The sequence below is a fragment of the Aquila chrysaetos genome, chromosome 12 (genome assembly GCF_900496995.4).
Source record: "Aquila chrysaetos chrysaetos chromosome 12, bAquChr1.4, whole genome shotgun sequence".
In the NCBI taxonomy this organism is placed as follows: Eukaryota; Metazoa; Chordata; class Aves; order Accipitriformes; family Accipitridae; genus Aquila; species Aquila chrysaetos.
Window position 1 is genome coordinate 8,275,979 of NC_044015.1, and position 26,377 is coordinate 8,302,355.

The window sequence follows — 26,377 nt, forward strand, 5'->3', positions numbered from 1 at the left end:
AAAAAAAATCAGGTTTTCAACAACATCTCTTCCATCCCCTTGATCCAACAGGAGAAAAATCACTTTCAAGAAGCTTTTGATTCAGCAAGTAACCAATCACGCAGGTGAACTGAGGGCAAGAAAGGGAGAAAGGGTTTAGGGGAGAAAGGGTTTAGGGCAGTAAGGGAGCTGTAAAGTTAATATAATCTCCATCTGTATTATTTCACACACCTATAGCTCACAACTATTCCTGAATGAATGGTTTCTTTGTTTTATTTCCTTTTTTTACATATTACCTCTGGATTAGGCACTTGAAAACACAGTGTCTATGTGGACATCAAGGCTTTAACTGGCATTAATACATTGCCGTAAATATGCAGTGATATAGTTCTGCTGATAACCCTTCAAGTATGACTGTACCTAAGACAGCCTATAGCTTGTCTGTACAGCACTGTTGGCTCAAGTAATGTTGCTCTTGGTTTGAGTTCTGCCCACACACACATAAAACCTCTTAACTTGAGCACAGTGGCACTTTTAGCTCAGTTTGACTCACCTGGGAAGGAGACAGGCTAAAATATAAGTGAAGTCCTTAGTCCTTTCTGTAATTCCTTCCATGTGCCCAGGCAACATAAATTCTCCAATGGTAAAGAAATCTGTAGCTCAGTTTACAGTGGTGCTAAGAATCGTGCTAAGAAATGCCATACATGAAGGTATGCAACATCAGTCATGTAAGGGAAATGTCACTGTGTGGCATTTCCACACCAGCCAAACTAACTCAAGAGGGGTAATTTGAGTGGAACTGGGCAACTGTTGTTTAAGGAGCACTATTTTTGCCAGAAAATAAAGTTTTGGAAGAATAAAACTCTCTGTGAAATTGATATTTCAAATCTAGAGAATAGTTATAGCCAAAAAACATGGGAAAGAATGTTGAAAATGTCAAGATACTTCTTCTTCACAACTTTCAAGGAAAAAAACCCCCAACTTGTCAACTTTTCATTTCTAAACAGCATTTTTCATTTTGGAACTGACTTGAACTCTTGAAACAAAGGCAAAAGTTTTTCAGAGCATAAAACAATAAAAAAATTTAAGTGAAATATGTTCAGTTGATCTGAAACTAATTTTCCTATTTTCTGATTTTGTTAAACTTCTCTTTAAAAAAGAAAGTATAGTTTATATTACGGTGAAGCAAATTGCTTTTTTCTATATCTTGATCACCTTATTAGAAAAATAAAATATTCAGAGCCATAAACTTGGGAAGACATAACTCAAATTAGCCTTACAGTAAAGTCACTACTACAGAAAGCCAGTAAATATCTGTATCTGGTTGAGTAGGATTCAAATTGCAGCAGTAAGAAAGGAAAATAAACCATAAGTAACATAACCAACTGAATGTATCTCAAGAGAGGACAGGCTTTAACAAACTAAATCAGAATTAGCAAAATGTGCAGAATCCTTTCTGTTCCTTTTTTCTTTTTCTTGTTTGATCTTGGCCATTCAGAGTATCCTTTCTATCCCTGGCTAATAATAGGAGTTGGAACTCTGCTCTGGAGTATTTTGTATCTGTCATCACACCTGATGCATTGGGTATGATTTCTCTTTGGCGTGTGAAACTCTGCTACAGACTGTAGTTCTTTCCTTTTCGGGTCTTGGAGATGAGAAAGCATAACAGTGTGATATAAACCTGCCGTTCAGCAAACTGAATCTCTACGATGTCTAGGAAGCGTGAAATCTTTCCCTGACTACATGCTTATGCACCACTTGAATTCCACGAATGTCATTAAAACAAGACTTAATTAAAATTTAAGGAATGTGCCTGGAGCTGGCTCTAGGCTTATAAGTTGCATTTCATTTTTTCTGAAAATGCCATTTTACCATCAGGTTTAGCTGCCTTGCTGAACTTCCTTTGTGTTTTCTTACTTTGTGTTGATAATAGTGAGGCTTTGAAATGTTGTGAAGCCTTTTTGAATTAGCATTAATACAAATGACTGTTAATAAAAAAATGTAGCTGTTCACTTCTGTTTTGCTGGCTCACTGCCCCAAAAGCCTCCCTCTATTAGGTACAGCAAACTTTGCCATCACTTGTCCTTCATTGCTCTACAGGATTTCTATGTGTTGTTAAGCCACACTCATTTTCCCTCCCAAACCATTTAAAATGTGCCCTTTTTTATATACAACATCTAATTAACTTATTGAACTTTTTTCCACAGTAGATCATTAAGACTAAAAAAAGGTCATCTGGCTATCCCAAATTTGTACATTTGAGCAGAAAATGAAAGATCTATGGTAGCATTATATAGAACTAGTCATTTTGTAACCCGGAAAACTTAAGAAATTTGTTTTCCTGTAGCTTTGTGGATTCTTTAGCATCTAATACTGTTGTTGCGCTAATTTAGTGGGCTTTTCCACTGGGATGAGGGAAGGGCAGTCAGAAACCCATCAGTCCACACTTTTAAAGATTTGCAGATTCCTAAAGACACATTTAGGCATCAACAAGATTTTCAGAAACCTAAGTGCCAAAGTGATATTGCTTTGTAGGTGCTTTTAAAATCCCACTTGGCATCTCTTTGCATCTCAGGTCAAAGCAGACCTTTGAAGATGTTTACAGACCTTTAGCAATCTGCCTGCAAAGGTCCCCAGTGACACTGGAATGTTCAAGAAAAAAATATTTTTCCTAATGGGTAGCTTATTCTATATACTCCTAATGTTTGGGGAGGGGGGAGTGGAAGGGCTGCTTTTTGTTGCAGCATTCTCAGAAATATCTATAAATAGGCAAAACAGAAACTTGGCATTTAGTCCCAGCTACTTTCCCAAATGGACTGCAGGAATCTGCACAGACAAATCTCCCACTGAAGCCAGCAAGGATTTTATCATGAAAGGTCCCAGTCCTGCATTGAGAATTAACCTCCCACCCAAACACAGCTATAAGAACTCCTTGCACAATCCTCTTTGCAGCTTTGGAGCATAAGAAAAGGATGCAAACCAGGTAAATACTGACATAAGCCCAGGCAAAATGGATACTCATGATGATGCATGACCTGGCAGAATACATTACTAGACCCAATGACAGTTATGACCTGTGACTGCATATCAGATATGACATATGGTGCCATTTAAAATATATGTGACTGGGCACAGTGTGTGTCATTTATGGCACATCACCACTGTTTCTTGCAGAAGATGGGATTAAATGACTCACCCCAACAAACCTCCTGAGAAACTCCCTGGAGGATTCAATGTCTGTATTGGAGAGCTCAATGTAGTCTCCCATCATGCCCTCTTCTGTGGCTGGCACCTCCCGGTAGAAGTGTTTGGCCCTGGCGTAGAACTGCATCTCCCCATTGATAACTTGACTTGTCAAAGCGTAAAGTTTCACTGCAAGCAGATAAATCACTATTTTATTGGTAATGACAGATATTTCTGGTTTAGTTTATTGCTCTGAAGGCAGGATGGCGAAGATCTATAAACTGAAGTTGAGCCTTCAAATCACCAAACCTCTGTTTCTAAAGCAAAGGTGAAAGGAAGGTGTTGGATTTAATCCTGCAAGACCTTGAAGGGATACAGACCCCCTTGGGCAAATTCAGTGCCTCCCCAGCTCAGACGTTGTTTTTGTCATCACATTATGTTTTCATGTCAGTGAAAAATCATTTCAAGTTTGAAGTGAACATGCATGCCAAAGATAGCAAGGGGGTTGATTTGCTCCCAGAAAAACTGTGGGCAGCATTTATTGCTATGCAGGGTCATCACTTCCGTTATCACAAACCTAACTGTTCTGCAGATTTCCACATATGCTTTCTAGCCATGGACAGTTGCACGGAGAGTGCACCAAGAGTGGATAAATGAGGCACTTGCTCTGGTTTATCTTTAGTGATGCCGTACAATCTGTGGCACTGCAAGTAAGCTGAACCAAAGAGCAGATGGTAGTCTCAGGCCTAAATGAGTATACAGGGGGGAAGACAATTTAGAAGAGACAGTCTGAAATTTTCATCTGTCACAGATCAAGGAGCGAGATAATCAGTGGGTGATATACTGGAAAGTTCCTGTGTTCTGGAGGCTTGGATGTTTCTTTTAATTGCTTGGCTATTTTGCTGGTAATATACAGAAATCTTAAGTTTGAAGCTCTTTTAATAAAACCTGTGAGATTTGCTGGGTGAAGGGCTATTTTCCCCTATTCTTTAAAAAACTGAGGTCTATCCTCCGCATCCTGAGTTCTTCTATACTCGATGTGCACCAGCATATCAAAAGCAGTTATGTTTTGAAGCCCAGAAGTTTGGATTGAGGCAGGCCATAAACAGTTTGCTTGGAAACCAGCACCTCTGACTGTCTCATGTGTGCATACAAGTGTCCAGGCATTTTCCTGTGTGTATGACAGACCTTCCAACAAAAACACAACTACAAGCCTGTCTGTGAAAGCTGAGCAATAAGGAGGGATGAAGTCACACTGGGAACAAGTCTTTGCGAGCACCACCTTGCAGGGTAAGACCAGCTTTGCTGCAGATTCCCAGCATGCTCCAGGAACTGGAAATGATCCAGCAGCAAACACCTTTTGGGTTAATAACAACAGAACGGGAGAGCTCCCTGCCAGCTGCCTACACAGAAGGACCAGGGAGCAATGCTTTGTCACTGCATCTTTAAACTTCCACGGGAGCACTCCCGGTCACTGCTGGGAAGGGTCTGAACAGGCCAGGCCTTGCTTACACCAGCTGGGGAACAGGAATTATGCCCTCCATGCAGAGGACGAGAGCTAGGCCAGAGGCCCTGAATATAAGCCTGGAATGTATTTATTGAGGGCAAGCAAGCTCAGCAGGGAATGATAAGTGTGTGCCTGCCCATCCTCAGCAGGAGAATGACATTTTGGAGGCAAATGAGGGGGGGACAAAGGAAGTAGGATGGGGAATAATTACCACCAAGGACCACTCTGAACAGAATAGTGCTATTGGGTTACACATAAGCAGCATGCCCGGCATATCCTTCATCCAACAAAAGCAGCATTACCAGCCCCTCTTGTCATCACCTGCTTAAGTCAACTGCCGAACGGATACTATTAAAGCTTTAATCCATTACACATTTATGTTATGCCTGAGAAATTTATACCACAAGAAGCACTGAGCCCAGCAAGGGTCAAACCTGGGAGTTTTGCACACTCCACTGATTATATTCACATACTCAGAAGAAACCATTTAGCTGAAGAAATTAATACAAAGGGGGCAGCAGCCAATCCCCAGCACAACTTGGCCAGGGTGGCTCCCAGGGCCTGGGAAAAAGACTCCATCGGTGGCTGTGATTCTTCCAGTAAATGACCTCCATCTTCCCCCAGGGAGTGGCACCATCTTGTTTTCTCTGTGTCTCTTTTTTTCTCCATTTCAGATGCCAGCCTGCCTGGTGAACAGAACTGAATCCCTGCATGTCAGCTTTGCAAGACCTTCCATATAAGAGTCCAGTGATGATTTCTAGGGCTTGTTTAATGGACCTATCAAGGACCAGTGATTTATCCCATTTTGCTAGATTGAAGTGAAAAGCATTTACAGGCTGTCTGCACACTAGGACAGAGTGTTGCAGGCAGCTGGCAGCATGAACAACAAATATTCAGAGTCCTTCTACTCAAAACATAAGCTTGACCCAAGGCAACACATGGGGACGATATGCTGTTCAGGATATCAGATCTGTAGTGTGCGCGCTCAGATTTCTCACTCAGAAGCAGTATCAGGCTTGCAGAATGCCTGCAGGACTTGCATGCATACACCAGCTGACGGTGGCTCCTCCCGGCCCAGCTGGGGCCCCAGAGCCCTGCCTTACGTGCTGGCATCCGTAACCAGCTCTGGGCTTTGCACCCATAGGGTCTTCTCTATGCACTGAAGTTTGCAAAGATCTTTTTATGCAAGTCTCCCACTTGAGGGCATGCAAGGATACAGGCTAACTTAAGGGTGGCACTGTACCCAAAGTCTTCTCCTACGGACCCACAGTCTCACTCATGCAGTGCTAGATCACTGTAGAGATGATTTCCACCTCTTGCTCCCTCAGTTACTCCTCCCTCTCATGAATTTGCAACACTGCCAACTGTCCCGATGCACAACCCAATTTTCCAGACACAGCCAATCAACCTCACCTCTGATCTGCCTCACAGCTGTGCCTGGCATGCAGGCTCCAGCAGCAGGACCAGAGGGAGAAGGAGGTTTGCCAGCTTGAAAGAATCCACCCTGAAAGAGAAGTGCAAGGAGGCAGACACGTCCTTGGTGGCAGTTAGTGTTGCAGCTCTGCTGCAGCACACCTCCCCCTCATCACAGGACCTGTCTAGCCAGAGGCATCTCCCTTTCCATGACCCATGTGGGACTATCTTGTGCATCAGGAAATGAAATACTTGTGAGGTCTGTTATGGATACACAGCCTGATTTCAATGAACTTTGTAAAGTAGGGCATAGGCAGGATAGGATGATGGAGGCTGCAAGTCTCTCAGACATTGGAGGGGGGGGGGCAGCTGTCTCTCACAGACAACGTTTTCAGTGTTAAGGCAGGTAAATTGTAAGGTTTAAGGTTAGAAATGTGTTTCTAGTAAAGTAAGAAGAAGCTTTTTTCATGGCACACTTGGTCTCTCAGCTGAATCTGCTGGCAAGTCCCCCAAGTGGAGATGGTTAAAACAAACCCACTGCAAAAGCAGGCTGAGAACTAAACTGGCTCCCTGAAGGTCACTCCAGTCATGAGACATTAATTTTCAGTTGCTGCAAACACAGTCTGGATGCAGAGTGGTAATCTACAGCTGAATGCCAAGTCCTGGACTAAACAGAGAGTATCTACCTAACCATTTTTGCCCTGCAAAGTCCAGAACATTACCTCTAATATTATCTTATGGATCAGTTCAAAATTTTGTTTCCCAATGTATCTGATCTAAATCTCCAGAGAAATGGACCACTTAATACGTAAGACCAGGTGCAATCCCAACCTGCAGTAGACTGTCTTACAGTTCTTGGTTGCAGAGTTTACTCAGCTAAATTTCCCTGGCAGAAGTAAATGTTGCAAGTAATTTTTTTGAAGTTTTTATTTGTGAACCTTGTTTTGTGGCTCCAACTGCTTTCTGCAAGATATTGAACTAATTCCAGTTTGGCCGAGTATTCCCTTTTAAATGTAACATCTGCTTTGTGCATCAGTTGAAATATACTTATCTGGGTGCAGGGTAGAATTCACCTCTCTACTGTGGTCCAAGAACCATTTAAAATCTGTTTTATAGAGGATGAACATCAGCCCACCCCCAAAGCAGATTTTACTTACAGGCACGTGCCTCACACACGGGAATATTTGTCTCTATGGGCCTATCATCTAAGTTTTCCACTGCAGATCTCACCCCACTGGCGCTGAGTCCCACAGCCCATGTAAACACATGCATAATTTCCAGCATCTGAGTAGCTCCATTAAAGTCCATTCGGCTTAAGGGCATTCACACACATTTAAGTACATTGTTGGATGAGGGCCTAAAGTTACTCATGTCTTTTATTTATAAATGTTACCCTAGTCTGTAAAAGTGACATGTTTCTCTTAACAGGCTGTGATACCAGATATGCTCAGCTCATAAGTAAACATGCCTAAAAGTGCTCCACCACCAAACCTAGCAATGAGTTGGGGGAGCATGGAGTTAGCATAGCTTGAAGCAAGCTTTCTAACTTGCTGACCCTGGGAAGCACTGCAAGTTTCAATGTGAGGCTTGATTTCAGTGTTATTATTCATGTTTAGGGTTAAGCACACGCTTAACTACCCTGCTAGGTCACAGTCTTAGTGTTGCTTTAGTCGTTTAATACTGTTTACATAAAGATATCTGGATCTAGTCTTGAAGCTTGAAGTTCATTTCTTCTCAGTTCCACTCTGAACTGAACTGGAAAATGTCATTCTGCAGACATGTTCAGACCCGCCACATTCTGTCCTCTCCATCACAGAGAGCACTGGATCACAGGATAATCCAGGTTGGAAGGGACCTAAGGAGGTCCCTAGTCCAAACTTCTGCTCAAAGCAGGGACAGACATGAGGTCAGATGAGGTTCATCAGGACTTTATTCAGCTAGGTTTTGAAAGCCCCCAGTGATGGAGAATTGTATGACCTCCCTGGGCAACTTGTTCCAATGCCTGACTGTCCTCATGGGGAAAGTTTTTCCGTATAGCCAGTCTGAACTTCGTTTCCATTTATGGCCACTGTCTCTTGTCCTCCTGCCTCACACCACTGTGCAGAGCTCAGCTTAATCTTCTTCATGATGTTCTTGTAGGTACTGGCAGGCTGATATTTGGTCTCCCTGAAGCTGTCTCCTCTGGCTGAACGTGCCCCATTCCCTTTGTCTCTCTTCACAGGGCATGTCAAGACTCCACATGTATTGTCTAATGACTGATGCATAGAAGGCGATAATGACTTCCCTCAATCAACTAGCTATGCTTTTGTTAATACATCCCAGGATACTGTTGGCCGCCTTTGTTTCCAGGACACACTGCTGGTTCATATTCAGTTGCTGTCTACCAAAACCCTACCAAGCAGGGCTGGTCCCTGGTCAGCCACTGCCCAGGCCATGTTGTCGTTGCCAAAGGTTCTTCCTTTCCAGGTACAAGACTTGGCATTTGCCTTTGAATTTCAGTGAATTTGAATTTCACTAGGTTCCCACGGCCTCTTTCCTCCAGCCAATAGCTGCCTCTGGATGGCAGTCCTGACCTAGAACTTGCGGACAAGTCCTGCCAGTTGGCTGCAATCTGCAAATGTGATGACCAAGCAGTCCTTCACCTCCTCCAGGTTATTGATAAAGACGTTGAACAGGACAGGTCCCAGGACAGACCGTTGCGCTACTCCACTGACCTCGAGATTTGACCACGACTTTCTGAGCCCAATCACCCAACCACTTTTTACCCATCTGATTGTCCACCCATCCTAGCATGCTGTGAAGTTTCTTGGATGTGTATTCACAGTGCATGAGCTACCCCATGGTACCTGTCCTTACACATACTTTTACTTCATGACAATAACCACGGAGTAACAGACATACTGCATGTTCACATGAAGGCTGGACTCATAGTACTTTTTCCATGGAGTCAGACTAATTTGCATAGGCTGGCAATAAGCTTGAAAGCTCTTTAGTGAAGTTTTAATGATACAGGTCATGAAAAGCCTGGCAGTGGGGATCTTTAGTCTGACAGGAATATTTTACAAAGCTTGTTAGCTGGGAATGGAAATTCAGATAAAATTCAGACAAGAAATAAAATATAGTTTTACAAGAGTGAAGCAATTAGGCCTCGAAACAGCTTAATGATGGACTGATGGATTCTCAGTCATTTGCAGCCCTTAAACCAAGGTATTTTTGTCTTCATAAACATATACTGTGACCCAGTCATAAGTTACAAGCACAATGCAGGAACTTTTACATTAAATTCTAAGCTAGATGTTCATAATGGTACCTTCTACCCTTAAAATGATCTATTAGTACTTACACTAACAGTTAACACTGTAGGAAATCCTGCTCAGTTTCTCATATGTTGTGTTTATTTTCAAAACAAATGAAAGAATAACATTTTCATAGACTTCTTGAGATTCCATCGACCTATAATTGACTTTCCTTCCTTTCCATCTTTCCTTCCTTTCCATCATTCACAGCTACCTACCACTAGGGATAGGAGTATTTATCTCCCACGTTTCATTTTAAATAGCTGCAGATATTGCTGCATTTGAAAAGCCACATCAAAATACTAAGATAACAGAGAATTGCTTTTTCTCTTTACAGGACTCATGAATTCTGCCAACCTGAGCAGAGTTCTTACTCGGGTCTGTATAGTTTCACACAATCAGGTAAGATAATCCACTTGCCTAAATGGATCATTCAATCAGGAAGGAGCCCTCAAGAATTCAGTGTGAAGGGTAGTTTAACAAGTTGCACAGACACATCCTTTCCATCTTAAATTCCTACAGTTCTAACATCGAGTGGAGGCTGAATAATTCTGCTTAAGAAGTGACATGCTAATGTAATACAGACTCAAGTCAAATCTAGTTTTTAGCTATATTGTCCTGGGGAAATTTTGTTTTCTATTCAGGTCAAATTTTCATTAGATATGAACATTCATTTTCTGCATCTAAAAGAAATGTCCTGGCATCCTGTACCAGAGGCTTTCACTGAAATTTGGCTATAAACAAACATTTTGGAAGCATTTTCCTCCCAGATAACAAACAGTAGGTTAGACAGCCTGCTGCAGAGATCGGGATTACAAAGATTCTTGAAAAAAATTTTAAAAATCATTACCTTTCAAGCACTTGTCCAAAACAATACAAACGACAAGGCTAAGGACGCACTGAATGACAATGAAACAGGTAGCAGGCAACAGAAAGTAAGGCCTGTCAGCTCTGCTAGTTTTGCGTTTGTCCTTCCAAGTTCCAAACAGGTCAATGCACGTTTTACTTGAATGGTGACAAAAAATGGAACCATCAGGCAGAAATCAAACTTTCTTTCACTCTTGTGGTCTTTCCCTTGCCCCCCTCTAACAATCTGTGGAGTATTTAGATAAAACAATGGGGTACTGAATTAGAGGGAGCTGAGAGAGAGTGTATCGAATGGTTTAGCTAGCACTGTAGTCTCTCTAGCCAGGCTTCTCAAAACTACTACTTGTTGTCATTAATGTGTCTGCACTCTACCATCTAACATGATGTATCTTTCTGGAGCATGGTCACACACACACACGCAGACACTCCTGCCCACCAGCTACTCACCCAGGGGGAGCTTTTCCAGCAGATAAAGGTAACTCTGAAAGAAGTCGTTTCGGATCGCCTTATGCAAGATGAAGGACATACTGTGCCGACAGAGTTCTTCGTCTGTCTTGTGCCAGCGCGACTTAAAGGCCAAATGTGCTGCTTTATATGCCATGATGAAGAGGTTCTTTGCAAGGGTGGACAGCTGCTGTGGCTTGTGCTCTCTGGAGGACCTGTCCTTCTGAAGAGGCAGAGGCAGCGTCATTTAAATTGTGGCAATGTGCTGTCATTCTATATCAGGGTGTGTGTCTAGAGCAGTGCAGGGGGCGGAGGCGGGTGAGAGGGGAGTGAGAAATGCTGGCTCTTGGCACTGGCTCAGAGTAATCTCTGGAGTGTCGCCCTCTGAAACGAGCAGGTGCTGGAAAGGGATAAAAACCTCAACCAGGAAATTGCTTAGCCAGGGTAAAAGTATATCTACTCCAAAAAAGAGTGGCTTTAATTCAATTACACTTTTCCTAATCTATTCAGCCTTCACTTCAAAGGAACTCAGATATTATCTAGGATCTCCCAGCTCCCTCTTTTATATTTCACAGGGTGATTTTGTTTCTCTGCCTCTCCCTTGCTATTTGCTTTTCAGTCCAGGGCACCCAAGAGCAAGGCCAGAAGACAGAACATGGACGCGCCTCTACACAAACTGTGTGTCCTAATAAACTGTGATTATAGCAAGCAAAGAGAAACCATCAGATTCAACTTTCTCACTGTGTATGGCAGGCCAAGCCACTCTCTAGGCACTACAATCTGACCCGGTTCATTTAATCTGTTTAAATGGTACAGACTATCTCATCAGCAGAAGCTAGCTGGAAGAAACTGCTGTCTGGGAACACAGGAATGGTAAAGCCAGGGAACAGTAAGAGCTTTTTCCTTTCGCTAACAAAATGCACAGAAGAACAAAAGGAGATAAACTGCCCATTAACAAACTTGGATAAATATATTGGCTGGAAAAGAGAAGGAGGTTCAGGCCACTACAGTGGGCAAAATTCTAGAAGAGGGGGAGCAGGGTGAGAAGCTGAAGTGCTTCTGGGATGGGAATGCTAAGCTGCTGAAGGAGGCTGTACATCCTAAGTATGTCCCATCCCAGAGGAGGATCAGGCCCTCAAGGGACAAGGAAAGACAGGTATTGCTTCAAAACCTTATTTGCCTCTTGGTAGTTCAGGTACTTGGTGTGGTACAGCTTCAAGCCTCCTGAGTTGCAAAGGTACCCAGAAAGGGGATGGGGGCTTTGTACTGACTGCACTGACCTCCACACATTGTGCCCATGAGGGTTTCTGCTTTTCAAGCTGTTTATTCCAGCTGTCTGCAGTGTAAGCACGCTCTAAGGCAGCAACACATGATCAGAAAGTTGGATGTTTCTAATACGAAAGGGCTGCCGTATGTCCTGAGCAGTACTGCAACTCCCAACAAATATCTATCAAGCTTCTGAGAGCACAACAAAGAAGACCTAGCCTCCACCAAGGAAAATTGCTAGTAATTCGGCTACAGATGATGCTAAGCAGCTTTTAGCAATGCATCAGTTAAAGCATATTTTCCAACATGACTCGCTTCCTTGGAGCAGTCAATCTCTGTATCTCTACTTTCATCGTACTTATTAAAAGTATTTAGGGGCAAAACCATCCCTGGGTATTACTGCCTTTCTTGTTTCCGCAACTACCATCCTGTACTACTCATTCTCACCTGACTGCACTGGCACGCTGCTCCCCAAGCTGTTCCAGCCTACATGATCATGCAAACACACTGGTGAACAGATCAGTGAATAAATCTTATTCAGAAAAATATACTTATTTTTCTTCCCAGTGGGATCAGTTCCCCAATCCAGCCCACCGCTGACACAGAGGAATTTGTCATGTGCTACAATATGGAGGCTGGAACAGCCACCTGAGATGGTGGTGTGGAGGAGGTAGCCATACAGCCACAATACACAGTGGCCTTACCAATAACGCAGACCTCCTCCCTCTGTCCTGTCAACAAGGTGTGCTGGAGGGGGTTCCATGACAGCCAAAGGTAATCTAAGTACTGGAAGATATGTTTCTATGCTCCCACCCCTCCCTGCTCATGCATTCCTGTTGTTGGAATCGCTGCTGAGCCGTTTCAGCTTGCTACATCAGCTGGCTTTTTCTGCCTGGTCAGCACCATGAACCAGCTCAATGCAGAGCTTACAATTGCCAGATAAGTGCAAGAAGGGAGACAGAAATGTGCAGCTGAAGATGGGGTGGGGAGAGTGGGGTCATGGCAGTGGTTAGATCAGCTGTAGTGCCACTGCACTGAAGTCTGAGCCCTTCCTTGAACAGAGGGCGATGTTCTTCACACAGCCTTAAAAATTTCAGCCAACCCTTGAAATAGGTCAGCCTCAAATTTCTTCCTGGTTGTGTATCTGTCAGAGAAACACCAGGCTCTCTCCAACTAGTTTTGAAATATCTGAGCCCAGACACAATCCTGGGGTATGTCTTAGTTTTCTCATAAATTTGGCCCTTTCTCTTTGCTTATCTATTTTCAGCCACCTGCCAGTTAGCGCGCCAGGAGCAGATGTGTCAAGACAGCATGTTAATGCTTTGGAAAGATGTTGCACAAGCTCACTTTGTCACCGACAAAAGGCATCCCTGGGAACTCAGAGCCCACCTGTTCCGCATTTGATACCATGTTTCACATTTGTCATGGCTGTAGTTTTGGCAATGCCCATTGTGTGGCAAAGTGACCCCTCTGCTTAGAGACAGCAGCAACTTCAAGCATGAAACCTAAGCTCTGACGTGCCCTAGTGGAGTTAAATGCTGGGACAGCACTGTGGAGGGTGCTGGGACCGCAGCCCCAGGGGTCCCCATGGCTTTGACACTCATGAGGTCCCCAGGGGCCTGGGCTTTTACAATTGCTAAAAGGATGTGACTTGCAAAGGCAGAAAAGGGCAGTGTTTCTCCGGCCTTCTACGCACAAGTGGGGCTTAACTCTCTCTTTGGAGCAGCACATTTGGGTTCCCTGGTGCCTACAAAGTGTCCCAGCGACTGTTAACTCCAGTGAAGCTCTCTCAATTTACACCCTCTGAGAATCTGGCCAATTACAACAGTGAATACATACACACGGGAAACAGGGCATATTTCACAGTCACTCCCTGTCATTTTAATGCCCTGCTAGTGATCTTCTCATAACATACTCCTAGCCCACCTTCCTTAGGAAAAAAGGTATGTGCAATCATGTTGTGTATATCTCTGTCTATGACTTTTATTACCCCATCACCAAACAACATTTAAACCTATCTATCTCAAACAAATCCAAGAACTACTTCAAAGCTTGCATCAAAACAGTAGATGGGGTAGAGAGACAGGTTTCATCCTGGTGTCACTCAGCAAAGTGAGTTTTGCTCTTCTGAGATACCATAAAACCCATAAGGAGGGACAGGCATGGGTACATCTGCACCTCTCTTTCCAACCTACCATCCTCAACCATCCAACACAAATGTGTCAGAAACAAGAGTTCACAGGATTAGTTTTTCATGCTGAATGTTGGTTATAACTCTTTTTGATAAATTAGTGGTGGGTTTGACTCAGAGTAGTCCCGCCTCATACAAAAAGAGTGAAGATCTACAGAAGGCTGCATAAACACTACTTCATTCTATTTGCATGTGATCAAGACTAAGTCCCTGTTCCAAACAGCTCTATAATCTAAGAGTTACCGTGAACACACACTCAGTCCTCAGATACTAGTGCAGCTAAGTAGGTGAATCACAACAGCATCAAGCCTTTTAAAGCACTTGCAAAGCACTTCCTATTGCAGTCAAATGTTAGGCAGAAACATAGATTTGTGCCCAGAAGTCCCTGAAAAAGGCCACAGAAATAACACTTTTTTTCCAAAAGTGGATGTTGTATTCTCTGCCTCTTTGTCAACAGCAGCATCTTAATGGCTTCTAAGAACAACTCACAACTGCTTCACGCTGTCTCCTAACCTCATATTCTGAACAGGAGTAGTATTGGTCTACCCAGAAGCTGCAAACAATTCAACCACTATTATATCCCCTACCATCTCCATTAACAAGAAGTGTGGGTCTTGAGTATGGACACAATGGCACCTACATTACTTGTAGGATCACTGCTGAAAAGTGAGTAAACCCACTTCTCAACTTTAGTTTCCTTTCCCAAATGGCCATTTGGCTCTTTCTGAAGTTGAAGCCCACTAGCCAGCTTTTTTTGTTGGTAGTAGGGACACTGGAGAATCTGGACCTCTGAATACACTGAAGCCCTACACTAAAATAACAGCAGACACAGCCACAATGCATGACAGTCATTGCCTCGAACAGCTTCTTGTCTAAAATAAGAATGTGTTTGTATTTATGTGGGTAAACAAATAGTTCTTCCATGTGTTGTCTTCTTCCTCCCCATGACATCAGGCAGTTCTAGGACATCAGGTTTATCACAGATTAAAATGAAGGATCAGCTAGAGTGGCTTCTTGTTAAAATACCTGCAGCTGATCTCTGCCTGAGAGTAGCAGGTTTAAAATAAGGTATCAGATGGCTTATGATGAGTCACTGTAAGATCCAAGGCAGATCTGTTTGTTGGAGCATCAGGGTATTTAAAGAGAAGTTGGACTTATATTAGTAGGTAACTACCTGTCTCTGCAGATCAGAGCTGTACACACTACTTCTGAAACACATCAGCTGAACAGAAGAGAAAAACATGTGCACTAGCTCCACATATCATACAGGTCACAAAGGGTCAATTTTGCCTTTAAATTACTGTGTTCTGCTTACAAAACACCTGGCATGCAATCCGATTTCCACACAGACAAGCCATCAGGATTGCTGCAAGATGTCTCCTTATCTTAAAAGGCCTCTATATTAATTCTTCTCCCTCACGCTCACGCCTGGCATATGCTGTCAGGAATAGATGTGTTTAAAGCAAGTGATTTTTGTTTTATCTTTGACAACAAGTTTTTAAAAGTTCCTGAAAACCACAGGATCATGTTGATAGAAGAGGCACAGGCAGAGAGCACACGTGCCGTTACGAGGGCAGTGAAGAACAGCTGCAGGTTGGATGCCAGGTGGTAACCTTTACAACTGACTTTGCTGCAGCTAGAAAAGCAACTGCCTGTATTATTCTGACTGCAGCTTCAGTGGCTTATTCAGAGCAACTGTGTACACCAGTGTCTGGGTGTCAGGCTGCGAAATAGTAATATGACAAGGGATGCACTAATTGTCTGACTTCAAGTCCAGAACTCTTAGCCATAATCCTCACCCACCTAAACTCCGCTCATGGGTCCAATTGGACTCAGCAGTCTTCAGAAGTATCACTGTGAAAATAATTTGGTTTTGAGTTGAGTAAGGAATTGAGAAAAAATAGTGGTTTTGGGTTGACGAGGAACTGAAATATTTCTCTTTTCTCACCCGAAAAAAAATTTCTGTGTCAGGCCAAACAAAATGTTTTGTTTTGTTTGCAGGGCTATTTCCCTTCTTCTACTTCTTTATTTGTAATTAAATTTAGGTAAATTTGGTTTCAGCATATCATTTACAAGTGCGAACAACAATAATGTTGCTGTCACCAGTAGACTAGTTGGTCTTGCAAAATCACTCTGTGGCAAAAGGACCCAAGGAAATGCAGAGCAAAACAGGTCCTTGGGCAAAGACCCAACCTTGGCATAGGACTTCTGATCTCTCATGAGAAACCCTTGCTTTGAACCACATTTCTAAAGCAGAGTTCACTGCCTATAGGTCAGGATGACTCATGTCCTTCAGGGCATATCCTGCACAATTCCCGTGCGCTTTCATGGGTGCAGTCACAGCAGCAATCTGTTATCATTTATACAATTGGAATTTAGCAATCTGGAATTCCATCTAAAGCAACAAAACACAGCATGTGAGCCCTATGGGTAAATACATTATAATTCATGTAAATGAAATTGGCCAGAGCTTTATCCCTATGGAGGGAATACACAGTTCTTTCCCTCTAATCCTTCTAGCTCTGGAGCCAACACTAAATTACATTTTTAAGGGAGTGAGTGAAGCCACTCTTAGGTAGGAGTGGGAGCCTGTCTCATCATGTCTCAAGCACTTCGACAGTCACAGCGGGACCCTGATTTGGAGATCCATAAACAGTATGCTAACGTAAATAGCGATATTTGGGGAGGACTCCTGCATGCTTTGGCTATGAGGATTTTACTTGGTTCTCGTTAGTGACTCTCAGTAGTGCCGGGGCTGAAAGGAAGGAAGGGCAGGGCTCCTGATGAAACTGCAGCAGGGGCTGTTCTGTTGTTCTTGATAAGAAGCATGACAGCTGTGCCCACAACATCTGGTTTTCATTGAACCCTAGTGAGAGTTCCTTGCTGAGTCTCTTCCACCCCATATGTGGTGGTTTAATTGATGGAGCCTGAGAAGGTTTTAGGTCCAGCGTGGAATGCCGCCTTTCACTGTGATATGTGACTCCAGATACAGTAAGGGCTGGGCTGCTTAGAGTTGTATTTTAAAAGCATTTCTTCTCAATATTGAATTTTGCATATATTGCCCTCTGTTGGCTCAAGCGCATGATAAAGCTCCTTTTCTAGGTGAAAGCTAACAAAAATCTCCTTCTGGCTGAGTGGCAGGGTTTGTGGGTTTTGGAAAATGCAGGATCAAGTTAGCTGTAGCGTTGTGCGTGCATGTGTGCATAGTTCATATTCCCCCATAGCTCCGTGTTTAAGAATGCAGGCACAGCTCTTTAACCAAGGAGGAAGGGGGTCTGGAGACTGGCTGTCTCAGCCATTGAGAGTTTTAAGGAGTGACCGGAGGGGATAGTGGTTTGGTGAGCCAGGAAAAAGAGGATGTTGCACACTCAGGAAACAGCACAAAAAGCAATACAGAAAAGCCTGTGGGAGAACTGGGCAAGTGGGAGATAAGTTAGTCTTAATGTCTTTCAGCTCTGGCACGCAACTGCCAGAAATGCTTTGGTAAAAAGTCTCTCAAGGCTTTATTTTCAATTCCATCAAAGCTCCTTCTGCACACAACACTGCCAGAAAACCATGCCTTTCCATGTCCTCTCAGCTGGACCCTTCCTACCTAAGGCATGTGACTGACCTGTCTGCTCAGACCAAAAAGCATCCTGCCCAGTTATCTTGTCTCTGACAGCAAACAGCAGCAATGCCTAGGGAAGCAGTCTAAACCCATTAGCTAGGAAATGTGCTTTGGCTGGTTCTTAGCACTTACATGCTGCTCCTGCAGAGAATCAGATCAGGTATTTTCCTGAACTCTTAGAAGGCCCAGGCACAAAGGCCCCCATCCTGGGCATACCAGGGCACACACTAGTGATGTGACATGAGAGTGGCGATGTCAGGAGGGGACAGCCTTTCTCTGGAGTGTAAACATGATGACAAAACAGAAACTCCAACCTGAGGAAGTAGAGAGTGCAATGGATAACAACAGATCTGTAGAAAGAAGTGATGTAGGCAGACCACAGGTTAGAGAGATCATTTAACCTTCTGCAATATGCCTCTCTTATTAAAGAGGCTGAGATGTAAAGATCCAGGCTTTCAGATCTGGAGCTCTTTGGACCCCTCCCTGCTGTTGGCTAGGATGGCAAACACCAGATTGGCATTTCCCTGATCTGGTACAGCAGCACATTTCATAGCAGTGGTCAAGAACATCGTTTTTGTTAGGGCAGTTAAAACTAGACTGGAAAATGTGGTGTTCTGTAAGCCATAGAGCAACAGGACACTTAGTTTCTTTTAGATTTGCGTCTCACTACTTCTACCTCAAATAAGCCCCACACCTCCTCTCACTTGCCATCTATCGTGAAAGATCCACTGTGGACAAGAAACTGCCTGTGCTGCAGCCAGTCTGGAGCTGCTCCAGGACAGCTTGGCCAGCCTATTCATCTGTGCTGTCTGTCTGGCTAGTGTGCACAGTGACTGACCCTTCCTTCGCTGCTGCCAAAAAGCTGAACTCTGCTTAACTCTCCCTCAGCGCAGTCCCTATCATGGGTCTCTCTCATCTACCTGGCAGCCAGAGCACACAAACCTCTAGAAATTTAATTAACTTTCAAACTCTATGCACATCTTTCAATGGTGATTGCATTTGGCCAACATGTCATGAAGTTATTAGAGGGAGGAAGAAGAGACCTGATTAATGCATGGATAGGCAAGGCAAGATAAAACTAATTTCCTGCATAAGCCAAAGGAAAACAAGCTGAAAGGAAAAAAGAAAAGTTGACTGTAGGAAACAAATCTGACAAGTGACCTAGGAAGACCTCTTCCACCTTTAGCTCCTGAGAAGGAACGGTCTGGCAGAAGCCAGAGGTGTGTGTACACCAGGGAAATTAGAGGGGGTCAGGAGCTGTAAGCAGCATTTTCAGTGGATCAGTAAAAGTATCATGAGTATATTACCCCCTGCATTTCAATTACAGTGTATCTGTGACATTGCTGGGTTGGATAGCCTTCATCCCTAACTGAGTTGTATGGAGTTTCACAATACCAGGAACTATGCAGTTAAATCCTGTGCATGCCTTGGAACATTAAACTCAGTTTCTGGAAAACTAAGTGGTAAGTATCAAGGGGCAAGAAAATTAGATTAAGCCCAACTCCTGGACAGCATAAACACAGGAACATGGATTGCAGAGACTATAAACACACCTATTCTTGTGAAATACTGCTCTTACACAGAGGAGTGGCTCAGAATTTGCAAAAACCACCTTTGTTCAGAACTGAAAGTAGAAACCTAAATGATAAGGACTATAAACTATTTGCTTTGCATCAACACTTTCTATCTGGGCTCTCAGACTAGAACCATTCAAAAGCCAAATGTATGTGTGTTGTCCTTTGGAACCAAAAAATAATCAAGACATGAGAAGTTTGAGATGGTTAAATGTTTCCTCCAGAGGCTGGGGATTAGAAGTCTGGGCAAGTAGCAGAGGAGGAAAAAAAAAGAGTAAAATAAAAGAAGAAACTCTTAAGTGACCTGACAAGGGAAACTTAAATCTTATTTTTAAGGGGTTAGGTTGTACTAAAGCTTGAAAAATTAAATCCACAGCTGTCTCCAGAGGACTATATCTCACTAAGAAAGCTTCAAGTAAGTTTATCATGTATCCAACACCTAGACATTGGACCTCAGGGACCACTAGGATAATATTTCCTCTGGATTAGCAAGAAAGCTAGCAAGTGACATTTGTATGAGACTAACTTAAGTTTAAGGGGTTTTCTTATTATAAAATGATAAATGAAGAATGAGCATACTGGGAAGGGAAGTTCTTACAGTTTGTAAATCTAACACATCCCCACTATTTCTTTAAAAATGCACTGTTATCTCCTAAATTAGTTTTATTTGGTGACATTGGTAATTTGATGTTTTTACGTCTATCATCCTCCCAGTGAGGATCAACGTGTTCTTTATGAGCAATATTTTTAATCTCATAATCCCCTTTATGAGGAATGCTTTTAATTTCAGGGACCATGAGCACTGGCATCGAGACAATATAATATATATGAAAAAAATTCAAGAACAAAACTATAGGAAACACAGGATGGATCTGGCACAATTACAGTGCTTTACTTCTTCTGGGATTCTTCACTACTAGCCAATAAAGCCCAGGATATGTTGGAATGCTACTAATTAACTCACCTCGCTGTGCCTTGCCATGACAACTGATATGCCCCTGGGTTCCAGGGAAATCTTATGAATCATATGAGATGCAATAGTTAGCTGGAGCTGGGTGAACTAAGGACAACTTTAATATGTTAACTTTGAAATCTGAAATCCAACAGCAAATTGAGTTTTGTACAGAAGGCACAAAATAAAACTGACACCTACACAAACACCAATGTTGGAGTTTTGTGGGATGAACCACTTTTTATTTATGTATTCTGCACTTTCTGTGTCTGTCTAAAGTACACTGGTGTGAAGAACAGACCACAGGTCCCCACAGCAAAATGCCTACAGTCGGTGGATGGGCTACAGTAATCTAGCATCATGGTTGTCTGCCCACAAAGCACATCAGTGACAACTGTGATTTCCAGTTCTATGAGAAATCCTGAGTTACACACCTCTGTGCTATTTTGTGCCCATACAGATGCATATGTAGGAGGTGTAATGAAGAAAAGGCATACATAGCAAAATTAAATGGCGAAAGTGAATGAATGGGGAAAGAAAATGAGGGGAATTACCTAAACAGCTTACAGATGGTAACTAAATTAGTTGAAAGCTGAAGGATTGTTTTTTCAACACACAGCTCAACAGCATTGTAAAACTTCCATTATTGTAACCCAGAAGCTCATGAGAAACAGTAATTACCAGAGCTGAACTCCTGGGCTCTCGTATTTTCTTACCCATGGGCCGGCCAGACCAGCTCCTGATCCTTCCTTCCCCAGTGCTTTCCAGGCTGCTGGAAAGTCCAGCTGGGAGGATGAAGAAATATCCTTCACCCCATGTTCCCTTCCACCTCTCAGGTCTCCTGTTGCCCCCCATACACCTTGTTTTGAACACCATCACCTTCCTTTTCTGACACAGTCCCTTCCAGGCACCCCATAGACTCTCCTGCCGTTCCTTCACTATGTTTCACAACCAGCAATCCCTCTGGCTATTTCTGTGCTGAGTTGGCTAGGACAGCACCTGGAATGCACACTGCTGCAGAGCTCAGGCTGCCTGCAAGTCACATCCACTCATCAGAGACATTCTGGAAAGCTCCTCAGGGAAAGATATCTTGCCTGATGTCATTCCACCCAGAACTGATGGCCTAGGTGGAGTATGAGGTGGGGTCCAGGCAGCAAGCAGGTGCAGCCTTAAGGCTCTCCTAACTGTGAGGGAAAGGCAGCCACAGCCCCCATGATGAACCTTCACTCTCTGCATCCTTCTTGTCATCTGCTCCCAGCTGACTGTCACATAAGTTGCATTTTTTTCTTACAACTCTCTCTGTTGTATACATTCTTCCAGTTTCCACCCCAGCCATGTTGCCACATATAGTTCTGGGAAGACCAAGTAGGGTGAAGGGGCAAGTGCACTAAATCAAACAGAAGTACAGCACCTGCTTGGGTTCCTGATGAGTCTAAAACTGACTCAACAGCCCCCCTATCCAGTGGACTACTTCCTCTATTATTATCAACCGAAATGTAAATAAAATAAATTAGCAGAAGAACAGAACCTGTGAAAGAATTTACTGCATGCTCATCACCCATTCTCTTTCTTAGATTTAAAACCAGGAGGGACTTCCATGACCATCTAGTTGGCCCTTCAGTATAATACACACCGAAGACCCCCATCCATTGATCCCTGCATCAAGACCAGCCTTATCACTACCAAGAGGAAGGACTACTTCATCACCATAAACAATATGAAGTCATCCTTCTTACCTATTCAGCACTGGAAAGACTTCAGCTGAAGCACTGTACCCAGGTTTGGGCATGGGTCTTCAAGAAAAACATGGGCTGACTGAGTAGCTTTGATACAAAAAAAGAATGGTTTTTTTGCAATAACAGCAATTCAGTCCTGGAACAGATTTCCCAGGAAGACTATAATGCACATCACTGAAGATTGTATTAGTGATAGGGATAATATGGGTACAAATTACTTGGCTTGTGGCAGGGGGATAGACTGAAAGAGGTTGCTTCAGCACAATTTGCTGTGAACCTATGAGTCTGTGTAAGCTGGAGCATTTGTTTCACAAAGGCATCTACTCCTGACATAAAGACTGGTAATAATGGGGAAGCATCCAGTCATAAATCGTAAGGTAAGTTATTCCACTCGTTAAGTGTTACCCCACTAAAATTTTATGCTTGATTTTAGGTCTGAATTCATCTAGCTTAAATGCCTCTCCTTGTGCTTCCACTCTGCTACGCTTCTCATGTGCTTTGGTTAAAACTAAGTGGAAACAAATACTGCTGTCTGCAAAACAAGCAGGACTTGCCCTGATATGAAGAACAAGGCTAGTGTTGCCCAGGGTAGTTCAAAAACTTAATGAAAAAGATTTTGGCTGTAAGGTGTTGTGCAAAATCTTCACTTTTTCTAAGGAAATAGCCATTGTCTGAGATATCTGGTGTCTTGAATCTGTTTGAAATGAGTAACTTGCCTTAAGTCAAATGTCACCTGAGCAACACCACTCCAGCCGAGGTACTCATTCCTTACTCTCCCTTTGATTTTTTTGACAAAAACTGACAAAAATGGCAACTATTTTGAACAAAGTGGAAAGAATTTGATGATCACATGCAGAATCCTTTTCTTTTGGAGGGGAGGGATGAGGAAGAGGGGGAATTCCTGATTTATGATCAAATATAGACTTGTTCAAGTGTAAAGGAGACCCCTTCTTGAAAACACTTAAGCTGGCGCTTAACTTTATTACTGTGGCAAAATTAAGCATGTGCTTGAGTGGTTGCAGAGTCAGAACCATAAAATGTCATAGCCTTTATAGCTATGAGTCTGCTTTCTGCCTGCTGCATCTAATAAACATTAAGAGGTGAAATTCTGTCCCCATCGGGGTCAATGGTAAAACCCTCATTGAGTTCAGCAGAACGAGGATTTTGCACAAGAAATCCCCATCACTGTCACTGGGGCCCACAAGGTGATATTGGCAGAGAGAGGCCATCTGCTCACTCTTGTATGGACACTTTTATATTTAATCTTTCTATGTTTTCCTTAGTCCAATTAAAATTAACCCAAACTGAAAGCACATCATGGGCTCTTTGGATAGGGATACTGCATTTCAAGTTGTTTGTCAGAAAATAAGCAGAAATGAAATACACACATTCTAGTGCACCATGCATACTGAACATACACACAGAGAACATACTGATGTGTAGATGTGGCACTTAGGGACATGGTTTAGTGGTGGACTTAGCAGTGTTATGTTTACAGTTGGACTCGATGATCTTAAAGGTCTTTTCCAACCTAAATGATTCTGTAATTCTATGAAAATATAAAACATGCTGTTCTGTGTTCCTCACAGCAAAGTTCCCTCTTAAAGGTTTGATCCCTTAAGGAAAAAAAAAGGTAATATGCCACCATTATGGTACATTTTATATCTTCCAACACTTCTTAGATCAGCCTTACTTAGAACATGAGTAAACTGGTATTTTTTCCATAAGTAGCAACCCTCAAATCTCAAGTCAGGCACTGAAAGTCTACATAGACGGTTGCTTTGCCACATCACCAGCTGCAGCTGAGCTTGGGTACTGTATTCCTGCCTTGCAGGCTTGCACAAGTCTGCACACACAGAGTTTACAACACTCCAGCTGTTGAGGAGCACTGAGGCACAAGATGGCAGAGGTCAGTTTACCACCAGCTGGATATACTCACTCAGCCAAGTGAACAAGCATACACAGCCATCAAACAAGATCACTTTCATGGAAGTAAGCAATTCTGATTTGAATAAGCCAAGGGAGAAAACAGTATACCCTTTGCTCTATAATGTCTAGTTAAAAGAAAGCTCTGTTTCTCTACAAAGAGGTCTGCTTCTTTTCACATCTTTAAATTTTTCTTTCTACATCTGAAACAATGAAAACCTACAGCTAATTTTCTTCACTGGTTTAAATGAGCCACAAATTGATGCATTTACTTAGGTCACTGTTGAATTAGATATACTATGAAATACAAATCAAGCTCTCCATAGAGACTCCTGTTTCCATTTTGTGAAGTCTCGTGTTCAAGGATAACAAGAGCACCCAGTATTTACCAGCACGATCATGTGTCATACTGAAAACACCCTTCTCTTGCGCAGATGTCCCTGTCACTGCTGATCAAAAAGGCATTCAAGAATCACCTTGATCTGTGTCCCAACATTAATTTCATCCAGAAGAGTTAAGCCAGACTTTCCCTTTGCATATCAGATTTTGCTTTGCCTCGTCTCACTTCTTCCTTCCAATATAAACTTTTAAGCCCAGGGTTTATTACCTCCATAGTTCAATCACTTACTATGTGACAGCACATCAGAACAACATCATCTCCGTCCCCCACCGAGCAGCATAGTCTGATCACTTAAAATGTTTCTCTGAAAGTCATCCTTTCAGATTGCTGTACTTCATTTTAGCTAATAAAAGGCCTTAAGGAGTTTTATACATAGGTCATTTTTACAAGGTCTAGGATAATATCCCGTATTCACTATTTTTCCCCTGAAATCCACCCACATTCTTTCTATGTGAGAGCAAGATGCAATCTTGGATAGAGAGATTACAAATCTCAGGGTTGCTTTGGTTTCTTAATTCCGCAAGACACAAATTAATCTATTACATTTTAACAATTCCATTTGCTATAGAAAAGCAATGTTGGCTATTTTGTTTGAATTTTTTTTCACAATGATGTAAAAAAATCTGTGTAGGATTCAGCAAAACTTTGAAGAAATCAGACCCCAAGGCATTTTCAACATGCAGTCTCATGATTATACACCAAAGGCCCAAATAAAGCTCATTGAAGACAACAGAAACATCTTCTTTGCCTTCAAAATCAGGCTTAGCATCAGTACTTTTCAGTCATAATGAATTTGTTTTATACTAAGAGAACAAATAGGAAGAAATAAAACTAAGTTACCATGAGACAGTATGGTTGGTGTTGCTCTGATGTCACAGACTGTATTCTGTCTATCCGGTTAGGAACATCTAACCACATCTTAAGAAAAAAAAAGAAGAAGAATCTCAATTTTTTGCATAAAAGTGTGCTTCCTCAATGACATTAAAACGGGTTTTCACTTTTTTAATGCAAAGAACAAAAATGTTAATTTCTTCATCTACACTTACTCCACAAAAATAATGTCTCCCATTTCTTGTACACTTATTCTACCATATATTCAATTTGAGAACACTCCAGTTCTGTCTTTCTTGTTCTGTTTATCCACCTGCTTCACTCCTCTCTCATCTAACTTCTCTTCATGCAACTTCCTCCACCTTTCTTTTCCTATTTTCCTTTTCTCTGCAACTCCCATGCTCTTTTCCACTCTTCTTTATATTCCCTCACTAAAAAAAAAATCTTTTCTTCTGACTCTAGAACAGTATTTCTTAGAACTGCTCGAAGAAAAAAAAACAAAACCCCAAACCACCCAAACAAAACAAACAAGGAGAAACCCAGAAATACTGCACATTCCAGCTTCTCTTTGCAACTCGATCACCTTTTTGCCACAAATAGTACTCCTCCTTTCTCCTTTGTATGCTTCTAATATGCAGGTGAGGGGAAACTCCAGGGTCCTGTGGTAATGCCATAAAACTCATCACACTATAACAAATGGGATATAAAAAATTGTGCAAAGAAACATCAACAGCTCAGGGAAAGGCTGTAGAACTAGACCTCGGGGAGCATTTGTTTTACAATTTAATTTTAAAAGAATCTACCGTGCAATGCAAGGTTTTTAGTGTTTGCACCGTGTGGTTTCCTAAACCCAGCATCAACTGGTTGTCACTGACAGACAAAATTATCTGATCTTGGCACTGCTTGTGGCTCAATTGCTACAAAGCTGAGGTATTTTCATTTGGACTCTGTCAGGTTGAGACCGGCTTTGGTGTCCTTTCAGGCCCTGACAAACAGCCAATTTTACCCCGGCCACCATGACACACTTAACTGCAATAAATGATCCTTTTCTCATATTTTTCAGGTTTCACATTCTTTTGTATCATTCTCATCTTGTAATCTTTGACCTACTTTTTCACAGGTGTGTGTAACTATTCTCCATTTGTACATATGTGACCAGATTAAAAAAACAAATTCTCAGTGAAATAGATGGCGATTGTCAGGTA

The 26,377-nt window shown here is 42.5% G+C and overlaps 1 protein-coding gene across 2 annotated transcripts in view; it reads right to left on the reverse strand.

Annotated features, from left to right (window-relative positions):
- The window catches only part of METTL11B (methyltransferase like 11B), a 64,642-nt gene that overhangs the window by 36,241 nt on the left and 2,024 nt on the right, over nucleotides 1-26,377 (reverse strand). For both annotated transcript variants that reach the window (XM_030032612.2, XM_030032613.1), the window contains 3 exons: nucleotides 25,182-25,259; nucleotides 10,693-10,912; nucleotides 3,176-3,351 (listed from right to left, as the gene is read on the reverse strand). In XM_030032612.2, the coding sequence (XP_029888472.1) occupies nucleotides 3,176-3,351; nucleotides 10,693-10,912; nucleotides 25,182-25,259 (474 nt within the window). The remainder of the gene's footprint in view (nucleotides 1-3,175; nucleotides 3,352-10,692; nucleotides 10,913-25,181; nucleotides 25,260-26,377) is intronic.